The sequence below is a fragment of the Pan paniscus genome, chromosome 8 (genome assembly GCF_029289425.2).
Source record: "Pan paniscus chromosome 8, NHGRI_mPanPan1-v2.0_pri, whole genome shotgun sequence".
In the NCBI taxonomy this organism is placed as follows: Eukaryota; Metazoa; Chordata; class Mammalia; order Primates; family Hominidae; genus Pan; species Pan paniscus.
The window spans coordinates 45,214,763-45,228,668 of NC_073257.2; the positions used below are offsets into that span (position 1 = coordinate 45,214,763).

At 35.5% G+C, this 13,906-nt stretch overlaps 1 protein-coding gene across 1 annotated transcript in view; it reads left to right on the forward strand.

Annotated features, from left to right (window-relative positions):
• Nucleotides 1-13,906, forward strand: part of CCDC7 (coiled-coil domain containing 7) — a 424,140-nt gene that overhangs the window by 118,630 nt on the left and 291,604 nt on the right. The window contains exons 17-18 of the mRNA XM_055092614.2: nt 1,916-1,950; nt 13,069-13,342. Coding sequence (XP_054948589.1) covers nt 1,916-1,950; nt 13,069-13,342 — 309 coding nt within the window. The remainder of the gene's footprint in view (nt 1-1,915; nt 1,951-13,068; nt 13,343-13,906) is intronic.

Genomic DNA, 13,906 nt, shown 5'->3' on the forward strand with positions numbered 1-13,906 from the left:
CTCGGTTTTGTCCTAGAGTTTCTTTTTATTCCATATACTCTTTCTGAACATGCTCATATACCTTCATGGCTTCTAGGGCCATATAAATCTCTTATCTCTAACTTGAATGACACCTAATTTCCGGACCTGTTATTCATTAACTTACTGAATTTTTCTGTTTCAGTGGGCTTCAAACATCTAGAATTCACCATGTCCCCAAATGAACCAATTGTGCTCTTCTCAGACCTGCTTTATCTCTCAGTATTCAGTCTCCTGGCATCCTCATCCATCTAATTGCTGAAACTAGAAAGCCCAGCATCACAGTTATTTCTTCTTTTCCTTTGTCTTGATCCAATTATTATCCATCAAATTCTGTCCAGTTTTCTCAGTATTAATGACAGTTCTGTTAGTCAAGCTCCCACCAGGACTCTAATTGGTCTCTCTCTTTCCAGGCCAGTCTCATGTTGGTGGCTAGTTGAAAATCCTTGGTTATTTATTAGTTAGTATATAGGATAACTATTGTGACTATTATGACATATAGACACAAAATGTATGATGGCTCAAACACAATGGAAGCTTCTTTCCTGATGTTAATAGTCCAAGGAAGTTCAAGGTCAGTGTTCGTGGTAGGGAGTTCTGCTCCACAGGGTTGTTAAGGTATCCCAGCATATGGAAGGTTTGCCATCTTACGTATGGCTTCCTGAGCCACACTAGGCATAGTTATCTAGCTATCAGAAAAGAATATGGAGGACAAACATGAGTAATTTTCATTGACCTGGCTGGAGGAGATGCACATTCTTTTTTCTCACATCCTATTTGCTACATTTAACTACAGGGGGAATTAACAAATGTAGACTAACGATGTGTCTAAGAAGAAGAGAAAATGAGTTTGTTGACCATTTAGGAGTCTTTGCCACAGGGGAATAAGGATAAAACCAGTTAATCTCTGCATAAAAGCAACTGAATTAGATGAAAATCAGGTCCAGAATAAAACCTAGAATCAACATTTATACTATAGGAAAATATGTATTATATTCACAAGAGGTAATTTATTAATAAAAATCACACTTTTAAGGTCACTGGCCTTTTTTTTTTTTTGAGACAGAGTCTCACTCTGTTGCCCAGACTGGAGTGCAGTGGTGAGATCTTGGCTCACTGCAACCTCTGCCTCCTTGGTTCAGGTTCAGACAATTCTCCTGTCTCAGCCTCCCGAGTAGCTGGGATTACAGGCACCCGCCACCATGCCCAGCTAATTTTTGTATGTTTAGTGGAGAGGGGTTTCGCCATGTTGGCCAGGCTAGTCTTGAACTCCTGACCTCAGGTGATCTGTGTGCCTCGGCCTCCCAAAGTGCTGGGATTACAGGTGTGAGCCACCTTGCCCGGCTGGCCTAACACTTTTGGTTACATACTTCTGTAAACATATTTGAACATGTATTCTCAGTATACTTATTTTAAAATTGATAAATTACAAAAAGTACCTCCACAGTTTATTATATATAATATTAGCATTATAAACCCTTCAACAAGAATATTTAAAAGGATTAGATAATTATGTAATAGATAAGTTTAAAATAAATTTTGAGCTACTCTGCCTGTGGAGCAGGCCTGCTCTGTCTATGGAGCAGCTGTTTTCTTGTACTCTGTTGCTCTAATAAACATGCTTTTCTTTAACTCAAAAAAATTTTTTTTTGTTTACTAAAAGTATAAAACCTTATTTGCTCTTAATTTAGAAATATAAGTGTAATTTTAGGGCCTACTCTCCTTCTATAATGTCTCTTCCAATGCTAAAATATGATAATTTCTTTGCTTTTTTGATACCTTAATCTTACAAAATTGTCATATTAAAAAACTACCTTAAATGATATTTTTCTAAATGACTGTAAACTTTTCATATGCATGCTTGATATTTTTAAATGTAGTATTATCTTTATCACAGATCACTGCCCAAAGCGGAAGACTGATTGAAAAGAGGTAAAACACTTTTTAAAAATTTGTTCTCTCATTTTCTAATCTTTATCAGTTCACATACCTAAGTAATGAAAATAACCATTCTAAATTTAATGTCACAAAACTCTTTGAAACTAATTTTAAGTAGAAAATGTTAGAAACTTTAGATATCAAAGTTAGAAGAGTTGATGCAGTCAAAATCAAAATTAAATGAAAAATTTAAATTTAAATTTAAATTAAGGACAATGTACAAACAAACTTTTTTTTTCTGACAACAGCAATTAAAATTTCCAGATAGTGAGGAACTAACCCTTATTTTCAACTTAGTTATCATCAAGATGCATGAGCTAGATACATAAACAACTTATCGAAAAATCATTTTTACCTTCCATTTTAACTCAGTTACTATATGCACACATATGTATGTACATGCATACACATAAATAATTGAGTTGATTGATTCATCCAATTAAATCTTATAGTTTTCACTAGTGAGGCTCTTTGATTAGTATATTATGATCGACTCACAGACTTTCTTGATTCACATTACCATGGAGTAAAGAGGAATTACCTAGAAGTATGCATTTATGTACTTCATTGCCATTTTAAATATTTATGGATTATAGACCCAGGTGAATTAGCAAGAATTAGGTAATAAGTGTAATGATTAATGGCCAGAAGTTTTGAAAATGTTCATTTTAAATGTTTGTAGTGAATGTTTATATTTATAAGTATATGTTTTAAATACTAACTAAACATATACTAAAAACTATATGTTTTAAATACAATGTCCAAGAGAAAATTAGACGTTGGTCCACTTGTTGCTTTGCAAACTTATAATGGTTGGTTTCTTATTATTGATTTCTTTATATTTTAAATATGTATAGTCAGTATTATAAACATTTGAGAATGTATAAGAAAAAGTATTAATAATTATCTTCAACAGTAATGGGAACTTACGTATCATGTAGAAATAGGAAGGAATAAAGCAAAAGCATGGTGCTTTTTTTTTTTTTTTTTTTTTTTTTTTTTTCAGATGGAGTCTCGCTCTTAATTTCCCAGGCTGGAGGGCAGTGGCATGATCTCGGCTCACTGCAACCTCCGCCTCCCAGATTCAAGTGATTCTCCTGCCTCAGCCTCCCCAGGAGCTGGGATTACAGGCGTCCACCACCATGCCTGGCTAATTTTTATATTTTTAGTAGAGACGGGGTTTCGCCATGTTGGCCAGGCTGGTCTCAAACTCCTGTCCTCAAGTGATCCACCCACCTCGGACTCCCAAAGTGCTGGGATTACAGGCATGAGCCACCATGCCCAGCTGGTGCTCTTATATTCATACTCAGATTATGGTAGAGCATGGAATACTACTATAGTTTTCCATGCAATCATGGTGACGTATAGCCTTTGAAAATCCTGCAGAGCCAGTAGTTTATCACCCTGAAGAACATGAGGTGGTTAACTTTTGATATAAGTTGTTTTAATATTGAACATTTAGTTGCTGCTGATAAATGTGATAGGCTCTTTGTACATTGGTAAATCTCAGAAAATAGAAACATTGGCTTACAAAAAGCATTTTAAAGAGAGTTTCTGGTCTCTATGAAGACATGGTAAGGCAGTTTCAGTTACTTTCCATGGGTGTTTGGAAAAATCTTAAAGAGGGGTTATGATAATGTTACCTAGTGAGTTACTACCCCTGGCAGCCCTCATTCTACTTTTCTGATAAGTCACATTTTAGAATTTTAATGGGAAGTGATAGAATGGAAGAAGGGTTCAATGGAGAACAACAGAATGAGGATGATGGGGAATATAGTACCTCAAGATTAAAAAAAATCATAGAATGAATATATCAAATAATTCCTCTTAAATGCCTTTTTCCCCCTAGAAATGTTGATTGATGTAATAACTTCAGGAGGAAGATTATTTTAATTCATCTCAATTCAGTTTAGCTCTAATGAGGAAACACTGACTGAGCATCCATGCTGTGCAAGGCACTGTGCTGGGTATTATGGGATATAAAGGGCTTCAAATATATGGTCATTGCCCTCAATGCATTAACAGTCTAGTAGGGCCGACTAGACATGTACAAAAATAAGTGAAGTATAATGCAGACGTTGCATTCTATAAAACATTACCAAGAAGCTACATCAAAGAAGAGGAAAAGCTATTTCTGACTGGATTAAGAATTACATACCATTTCATTTTAGAAAGATGGTTGGGTTGGATTTTAACAGGGAAATGTGAGGAAAGGGTGTGCCAAGTGGACAGAACTTTGCTTTGAGGCAAAGATGAAGATGTTTAGAATCTATACAGTGTGCTCAGGAAGAGGCCAAAAATTCATTTTGTTTGTGTCCTAGACTAAGGACAATAATGGGAAATATGACATGAAATAGGTTGTTTCAGCTTGATAGGTTTTATAGAATTGCACTTAATAGCTTTAGGTTAATTATTATATATTACATAATAATATAATATAATATATTACATATTATATTATATTGCTAAATATAAAATTCAAACTATTAAGCACATGGCACAATATTATTCATCAACCTTCATTTTGGGTTACTTCTTAGATCCTAATAGAGTTTCTGAAATACTTTGGAAAAGTCTCCCAAACCTTCAGAGAGTGGATGGGAGCGAAGTAAGGAGACCCCACCTGAGCAGATACATGGTATTGCTTACAATAAAGTACATTTTTGCTCTTTACAACATTTATCAGTTTATTTTGGCTTAGGGAATGAGTTAGTGGTAAATAGTTAATCAAACAATAGATTTTAATAATTTATTGTTTCACATCATATGCGTTGTTAGCTTTTCTTAAATGTTTTGTGGCATTGAAATTCACACTTTTTAGAAATGAAAATGTGAACTAATTCATGGTGTTTTATTTTGAAGAGTTACACAGTCAACCTATTTCTTTCTAAATACTTTCATTAGGACTTTCATTATTACTTGGGTTTGCTATCAAGCACGAAAACATACAAGAGAAGAGTGTTGGAACATGTCCATTTTTTTTCTTCATAGATTAGATGATTAGCTGTTAAATTTACTCATTCATTTATTCACCCAACTCATTCAACAGTTACTTTTGTCACCTTCATATGTCCAGTTCTCTTTTGGGTATTGTGTTTTACTGAAAAATCAGACAGATAAGATGCCTTCTCTTGTGGTACTTACGTTATAACAGGAGAGACAAAAAATAAACAAGTAAAAATAAATGAACAAGATAATTTTAGAGACTAATACATGGAGATAATGAAACTACATATCTGACAGTCACAGGGAGGGATAATTTAGATTGGGTGGTCAAGGAAGGTATTAACAATGAAGAAAAGGCATTATCTAATTGTGAAATAAAAGCTGTTAAAATATTTTGTTTCTTTTCAATTTTTATCAAAATAAATTTCTGCAAATGAAAATTTATGTTATAACTAAAAGATCTAGACTAGAAGAGCTTTTAATATCCTCAGTTAACTGTTATACAAGGGGCATATTACTAGTGACCCAAATAGTACGCATAAGGTAAGATTTTATAGAGGAAACCTTGCAATCCAGGAAGCAATAGAGGATACAATATCCCCTGAGCTGTCATTATTCCATAGAGAAATAGACTTAGATTAAGCAAAGCTGGATTCACCATAGAAGATGCTCCTGAGAGGAACCCCCTTCTCACATATCACTTCACAAAATTATAGGGGAATTGGGAGGGCATAGAGAGCACCTAGTCAACCATGTATCACTGAGAGCTTCCTGGTTGGGGCAATGGCCTTGTTGGAAAAAGGGAGAAGGGAGTATGTACTTTGTATACCAATGTAGCTGGTATCAGTGAGTCAAACAGTCCTGGTGAGCCAGCTCTGTGAAACCACAAAAAGAGGGAAGAAAGAGAATCACCGGGACCATCCGTAAATAAAGATTTGTCTCACTGCTGTCTATCCTTTGATCTTAAAGACTCATTATTATAGATCTCTCCATCAGCCCTGGCTGACACCTGGTTCTGAGCATACCAATTTCCTTAGTATTGTCTGGGAGAAGAATATTAGTAAGGTCACCAGCTGGGTTAGATGAGGATGTAGAACCAACATCCTAATAAGTTCACATTATGAACTCTTTTTCCTGGCCAAGCACAGAAACCTTTGTTTAGGAATGTCTGTTCCATATCTGCCATAGGAAAGAGAAAGTCGTTCATCACCTCCCTTGAACATCCATCTCCAGCCATTTCCCAGGGTCAGATATGTTCACATCTGACAAACAGATCTGTTTTTCTCCATGGAGATGAGCCAGATTGTCCTTTGTCTGGAATGATAGTTCAGTGGGGACCCCAAAGTTACCATTTTACCATCATAGGTCACCTGCAGGTTTCAAAGAGGATGTCTGCAGCACCATCTGATGCTTTTAAATGAGCAATATGTTGTGTGTTCCCATGCACTGAGGTCAAAGCAAAGGGGGTTAAAAAAAAAAAAAAGAAAAGGAGTATACTATTCCTTTTGAAATGATATTTTTCTCTACTCCCTAACTTCTAGGTGCTTTGGAGTTTAACCATGGTAAGAGGGGCCCTTGCTTGGTATGGTAGCCTATAGCTTGTAAACAATTAGGGAAAAGTGGACTGACAAGCCTTGTGGAGGTTGTTTTCAAAGAGGCTGCCTTAAGTGGCAAGTAGAATAAGCCTGATGGACAACAGTGGCCTGTGTGTCTTTTTTTTTTTTTTTTTTTTTTTTTGAGATAGGGTATCACTTTGTCCCCTAGGCTGGAGTGCAGTGGCACCATCATGGCTTACTGCATCTTCAACCTCCCACACTGAAGCCATCCTCCCACCTTAGCCGTCTGATTGGCGGGGACCACAGGCATGCATCACCATGCCCAGCCAATTGTTTTATTTTTTATAGAGATGCAGTCTCCCTATGTTGCCCAGGCTGGTCTAGAACTCCTGGACTCAGGGACTTTTTGCACCTCAGCTTCCTAAAGACTTCTATGTCTTTTGAATAAATTCCTTATTGGCCATTGTGTTCCTTCATAGCGGGATGGATTTGAACAGGGACCCAAGACTATACTGGAGATGATGGTTACACATTCTTAATTGGCTTTTTCATGTCACATGTTTTCCTTTAGATTCAGTTCTTTCTCATGGACATATAAACATAGAATATAAGAATTGAGCTTGTGACTAAATTGTAACTATTTCCTTGGGCAAAGGTTACCTCAGAAAAGCATGTGTAAAGAGTTCTGTTGGCCAGGCGTGGTGGCTCACGCCTGTAATCCCAGCATTTTGGGGAGGCTGAGGCAGGCAGATCACGAGGTCAGGAGTTCAAGACCAGCCTGGCCAATATGGTGAAACCCCATCTCTACTAAAAATACAAAAATTAGCTGGGCATGGTCGCTCGCGCCTGTAGTCCCAGCTACTTAGGAGGCTGAGGCAGAGGAATCACTTGAACCTGGGAGGCGGAGGTTGCAGTGAGCTGAGATCGTGCCACTGGGTGACAGAGCGAGACTCCATCTCAAAAATAAAATAAAGAGTTCTGTCCTAGAGAACCCAATAGCCTGACAGTGTAACTAGGCTCATTACTAATGGCTCATTAGTCTTTATAATAGTGCAATTCAGTCAATCTGAGGAGATTGTGCTCTATGGCCATGAAGAATGCCTGAAGTTTACCCAGTTTTGAAGAATGTCCAATACCATGGGATCTCAATAACTCACCATCATTATGGTGAAGGAATGTATCACTCCATAAGATTTTATGACCTTTGAGAGAGGCTTTTCCATTAGTGAATCATACTTTCTTGTCAGGTGGCAAATCTTTCAGGCAAGTGCCTTACTAAGTCAATGGCTTGTTTAAAACAGCAGAGGGATCTCTGTGCCTGTGAGTATAAGGCCATATTTTATGAATTTGTCTAAGGTCTAATTGATTGGATGTGCTATATCCCCCTTTTAATAGAATTTTCCTGGGCATGTACCACCTTATCAGATTTTGGATTAGAGAAGACCCATAATGGGATAGGAATGTCGGGTTGAAGAGTGAGAAAAGTCTGCCCCATTAGGGCTCAATAATAGGCTAGCAGTCACTGGCATGTGCCACTCAGCAGGAGAAGAAAATGATTTCATCCAAAGATGTAGGAAATGACAAATAACTTGAAGTATTTTTGCCAAAAGCTTCCGTCAGAAAATGGTTTCTTACAGGTATGTGTAATCCCATGAGTTTCAAATATACGGCAAAATCTAAAGTTAGAACTTGTTTTTAGGATGCCTAGACCTCTTCCAAGGCATGTTACTATATGGGCTTCTATTTAAAATTAGTTGCATTGATATAGTGCTTTGAAGAATCACCAGGTGTAAAATGTGATATCACCGCTACCTAACAAGGAAAATCGTTTGTGGTTGGGACTGGAGGCCCGATAAATTTTCCTTTAAAGCAGCAGTTTCCTGCCTTTTTAGCACCAGGGACCAGTTTCGTGGAAGACTCCATGGACCAGGATGGAGGGGGTGGTTTCAGGATGATTCAAGCACATTACCTTTATTGTACACTTTGTTATTATTATTATTATTTCATTATAATATATAATGAAATAATTATACAACTCACCTTAATGTAGAGTCAGTGGGAGCCCTGAGCTTGTTTTCCTGCAACTAGATGGTCCCATCTGGGGGTGATGGGAGACAGTGACAGATCATCAGATATTAGGTTCTCTTAAGGAGCACGCAACCTAGATCCCTCACATGTGAAGTTAACAATAGGATTTGTGCTCCTATGAGAATCTAATGCGGCTGCTGATCTGACAGGAGGTGGAGCTCAGGTGATAATGCAAGCGATGGGAGAGTGGCTGTAAATACAGAGGAAGCTTTGCTTGCTCACTCGCCACTCACCTCCTGTTGTGTTGCCCAGTTCCTAACAGGCCATGGACTGGTATCAGTTTGTGGTCCAGGGGTTGGGGATGCCTGCTTTAAGTGATATAGAATGTATCTTTTTGATGCTGTCCAGATGATGACTGCCTTCTCCAAATTTATCTGAATAACAGGGCCCTGGATCATTTAAAGTTATCTTTAATCAGGTATGCCTAGACAACATGTAATGTTTCTTCGGTGTTGATCACAGTCATCAGTGTGATATAATATCTGGAGATTCTAGCAATGCACATTTTACTGGGTTTTGTCCCACATTGAAAATGTGTAACAGGAATTAAAACATTCTCAAGAAGGATTATTAAAGGTGTATGTACTAATCTTGGCATATCTTGCCAAATCCTCAGCTACATATGTGTGTCAGTAGTGGCAGCAATTTATTCTATAGCTTGTGTAATGACAGAGACTGGAGGAAGTAGAGCTGTTTCTTTCCTTGTTTAAGTTTCAGTAGTCCACTATGGAGTGTCTAGTACTAGTTTTTTTTTTTTTTTCTTAACCAAACAGACTAGCATTGCATAGTGCATCGATTACATTTTGTTTGAAAAATACTTTATTTTTATATTTCCTGTATGAAATATTATGGAATGATCTTGCCAGTTCAGACAGGTTTTCACCATGTGCTTGGCCAGCCATTATGGAGGTTATCAATAGATAATTATCCAACTAATATGGCTGTGTACCTGTTCTCGGTTTAATAATTCAGAATGTCCTTATCAATTATATAATCTGAGAAAGAAACAGCAAACAGTATTAATATAGAGTACAAAAATAGTAGGCTTGTGTGTTTGGGTTCCCCAAGACTACTCCCCTCACTAGGAGAGCTCACAGCACTCATCAAATAGTCATTACGATGACCATGATTTATTACATAAAAAGGATGCAAAGCAAAATGAGCAAAGGGAAAATGTGCATGGTAAAAATCCAAAAGAAACATCCTACTTAATCTGAGATTATGGTGTCCCGTAATTCCATAGCTACCTGATCACTATAGCCATTCTCACTGAGAACAAGCAATTTGTTCTTTCTTGAGTTTTAAAGACTATATAAGATATGGACACTGAGATATTGGCCATTTCAACTTAGTAGTTTGTCTGGTATAAGGCTTCCAATGGGGTTATTTCCCACTTCAGTGGTAGCCCAAACTCTCTGTTTTTCAAAAGCTGTAACATACACGAGTCACATGCCACTAGCTACACATAACAAGGTTTATTGAGAAAAACTTACAAGCAGAATAGCGAGCAGAGCACATTGCAATATTGCAGTTATCAATGAAGGACCTTGATAGTCTCTGCCAAGCTACCAAGTAGGGAAGGGAGATATTAACCGAGGCCATTCAGAAACATGTTTGTCATTCTCATTAACTGATAACTTTTTTTTTCTAGTAAGAGAATAGTTTTTCTTTTATCCTATATAATTTCCCCATAGTTTGAGTTCCATTTCTGATTATTTCAGTAATAGCATTGCTGGTGGAGCTAGATGTCGCTAGGCAACATTGTCAGCATAAGAATTATTTATACATTTACAGACTATTTCTAAGCAGTCCATCACCCTAATTTTCTTTAAGTTAATAATTTCAAGTGTTTTAACCTTTTATCTTTTCCAGGCTCTTAGTCATCTTGGACTTTTACTGAACCTTTAAAACTTTTTGACTTTCTTTTCAGTTGAGGAGCCTAAAACTAGTCACTATGAATATTTTGATCAACATTAATTGTATTGTATTATAAAAACTATCAAAATATTTATAACTTTTGACTTTTATAACACCTATATTGAAATTTTTCTATAAAATTGATTTTTAGAATCATGTTAGTTTGTACTGTATTACAAACTTCGGGTCCTAGATATTTTTGTTTTTCTTGTATATAGGAATGAGTTCCACATCTTGTATTATTGCAGATAAGAATATCAATAATATTTTATTAGTATTTTATTGATAATTTGTCTCGTATTTGCATTGATAATTAAAAATTCAGTGTAACATCAATACCTGTGAGAGTTTTTTTCCCTAAGGGGAGAGGATATGGGTTGGGGGTTGTGTTGACATTTTAGAAAATGGATGGAGTTAAGGAAAGTTCCGGAAAAAGAAAGTATTGGAAAGAAAAAAAAAAATAAAGAGGGCAGTTTGAAAAAGAAGGTATTAGAAAGAAAAAAAATAAAGAGGGCAGTTTGGGCAGTTATCTTTCAATGACATTTTCCATTTTGTCTGATTTAAGAATTATGAAGTGTCCATGATTATATGCATAACAAATAGTGCCCTTGTACATCTATTTGCTTAGTAAGAAAAGGATGCAATGCTCAGATCTTCAGAGTTAACAAATGCTTTTGCAAGCAGGAAGAGATACACTCTTTATACCACTTCAGTGATGTTGAAGACTGTCATGTAGGGTGCTGTCAATATGCTTATATAAAAGCTGCTAAAATACATGCTTATAATTAGACTATTATACGGTAGTGTTTAGACATGGAGTGATTATTAGAGAGTCTTAATCTAAAGCAGACAGTGAATGACACAAATTTAGTAAGATTTATAAACTATATTTTGGTTGTTTTTGGCAATTCACCAAATAATTGGGAGGGTGAAACCAACTTGCTTTATTATTATTTTCTTTGTGGCTATAGGCTGCCTTCTATAGTCATCATTGCTGTTGTCCTCCTCCTCCTTCAACTCCTCCTCTTCCTTCTCCTCATTCTCCTCTTTCTCTTCCTCCTCCTTCTCCTTCTCCTTCACCATCTAATCAGTAGGGCTTTGAAAGTATTTCCACATCTCTTTGACTGACACAAGCTTGAATACAGCATTGCTTGCACACCTTCCTAGTAGTTTTTATTCCTGACCCCCTCAGTGGAAGTATCATGGTTGTTATGCTGTGGTACCTTATGGTTGCAAGAGACAATAGAAGTGGGGAATGCCTTAACATGGGAATATGGTTATAAATGTACAGTATATTAGCATTTAAGGCACTGTTCTTTGTATTGCCACATATTTTCTCATTGTTATAAGAAAATTGCCTGTGTAGAATCAAGTGATTAATGATGTCCCCTAATAACCATTTCAGAATCTTAAAAAACATTTGCTTTCTATTTTTAGCTATGTGATAATATTAGTGTTGGGGTGGTGGTTTGTGAATAACTGTAACAAATAGTCTCCAGATGAATGTTAGACTTTATTTTAGAACTAATCATCTTAAATTCAAATACCTAATAGAACTAATAAAACAGGTTTGAGAATGAGATGCTATCTTTAATTTAGGATAGGAAGCCAGCTATTCTCTTTACTTTTAATATGGCAATTTGCTTTATAATGCCACTACAAAAGTCTGTTTGTCACAAATTCTATTTTTTTAAACTGTCAGCACTATATATATATATATACTTTTTTTTTCAGAGCTGTCCTCTCCACCCCACTCCCCTTTTTTATAACCCAAACTTTGCAGTTCAAAATTCATTCTAAACTAACAAACGTAGGATAGGTGGCAGTAGGTACATTGAAAAATTTTTCTTCTGTGAGACCAAACTTCAAATTATTTTGCAACAAACCTTAGGCAAATTATGTCAACTGGAGTAATAGCTGTTCAAAACAAAATGCATCAAATTCTGTTGCATTTCATAGGACTAGGAAAGCTTTGTTAAATTTTTATATAGTTTGATCACTTAAATTATCATCTAAACTAGAATGTTGGGACAACAAGCAAAAACTGGGCTTGTGCATGCAAACTGTGACACCTGGTTACCCTAGTTCTGGAATCTGGAAAGCTGATCCTTTGGCAACTGGTGGAGAATAAATACCCCTTATCTTAAAGAAAACTAACTCAGAGCTTGGGAAATTGACTTTGGTGAAAGATGGTGATCTTTTAATGTCAAAGTGACTGTGGAGATATTTTAATTTTCATTCTGAAATAAAATTGTGGAAAAATAATTTTGGAATAAATGTGACTAAAGGGTAAATCTCCAAACCATCCTATGTTCTACTTTGGCTGAGTAAATTTTTCTTGTTCTGTGGCTTATAACTTTGAATAATGATTATATTGGAGTATTTTAAATGATTTCCTTAGTATTATGTATCCCTTTAAATCACAGGACATATGTTACTATCTTCAACTTGTTACCTAGCATCAATTTCATATTGGAATTACCATAAACTAATGAGTAATTATAATTACTTATTTAATATCCTTATATATTATTAAAATGATTCTTCAGTTGCAAATAAAATGGTCTTCACATAATCTAATACCAGATGTTTTATAATTCTAAAGCTCAGAGAAGAAACGATCTAGCCCTGCTATTTCAGATCTTTCACAGATCCTTAAGTCTCAAGATGAATCAGCATTTTTAGAGAGTTCAAATGAAGTTTCAGTTGCTGAAAACCAATCCTATAAATCTCCATCAGAGACCCATGATAAATCACTTACAACAGTATCATCCAGCAAAGAAGTTCAAGATTCACTGTCTGTTGGAACATTGGCTCAAAAAAATGAAACAGTGATATCACCATTCATTTTACCTCCTGTTCTTACAGAAAGTAAAAAGGTATGATATATATAGAAACTTGAAAGCTGTTTATTTCATATTGCTCCTTCAGTAAATAAATGCTAACCCATTTAAATGGGTTAAAAATTCAATATTTTCTTATTTCAAGAGAATTAAAAGTTTGCCTTTTAACACAACCCACTTTATATTTAGAATGCTGAAAGTAATATTTGGGAATCTAAGTAATATTCTTAACTTATAAAAATTGTTTAATATTGATTAAAAAGTTGTGGGTTACATTTTAGTTTTAATGGTAATATAAAAGATATGTCATTCTGAGATAAGGGAAATTTTCATAGTTTTCAGCTTCATCTACAAAAAAAATTTTTATACAATAAGATGATTGTAAAAGCAAACTAATTTTGAAACAATTTTATATAGGTCTCTAAACAAGACCTAGAAAATTTTTAGAATTGCTTTTGTTAAAAAGCATTTAATTAGGAAATTCTCAGGGCAAAAATGCTGGGAAAAAGAGAAAAGATAAAAAGGCTGTACATATTTGACGTGTATCCACAATATATTTTTATCATACATTTTATTAAAGTATTCCTATAATAATAATTT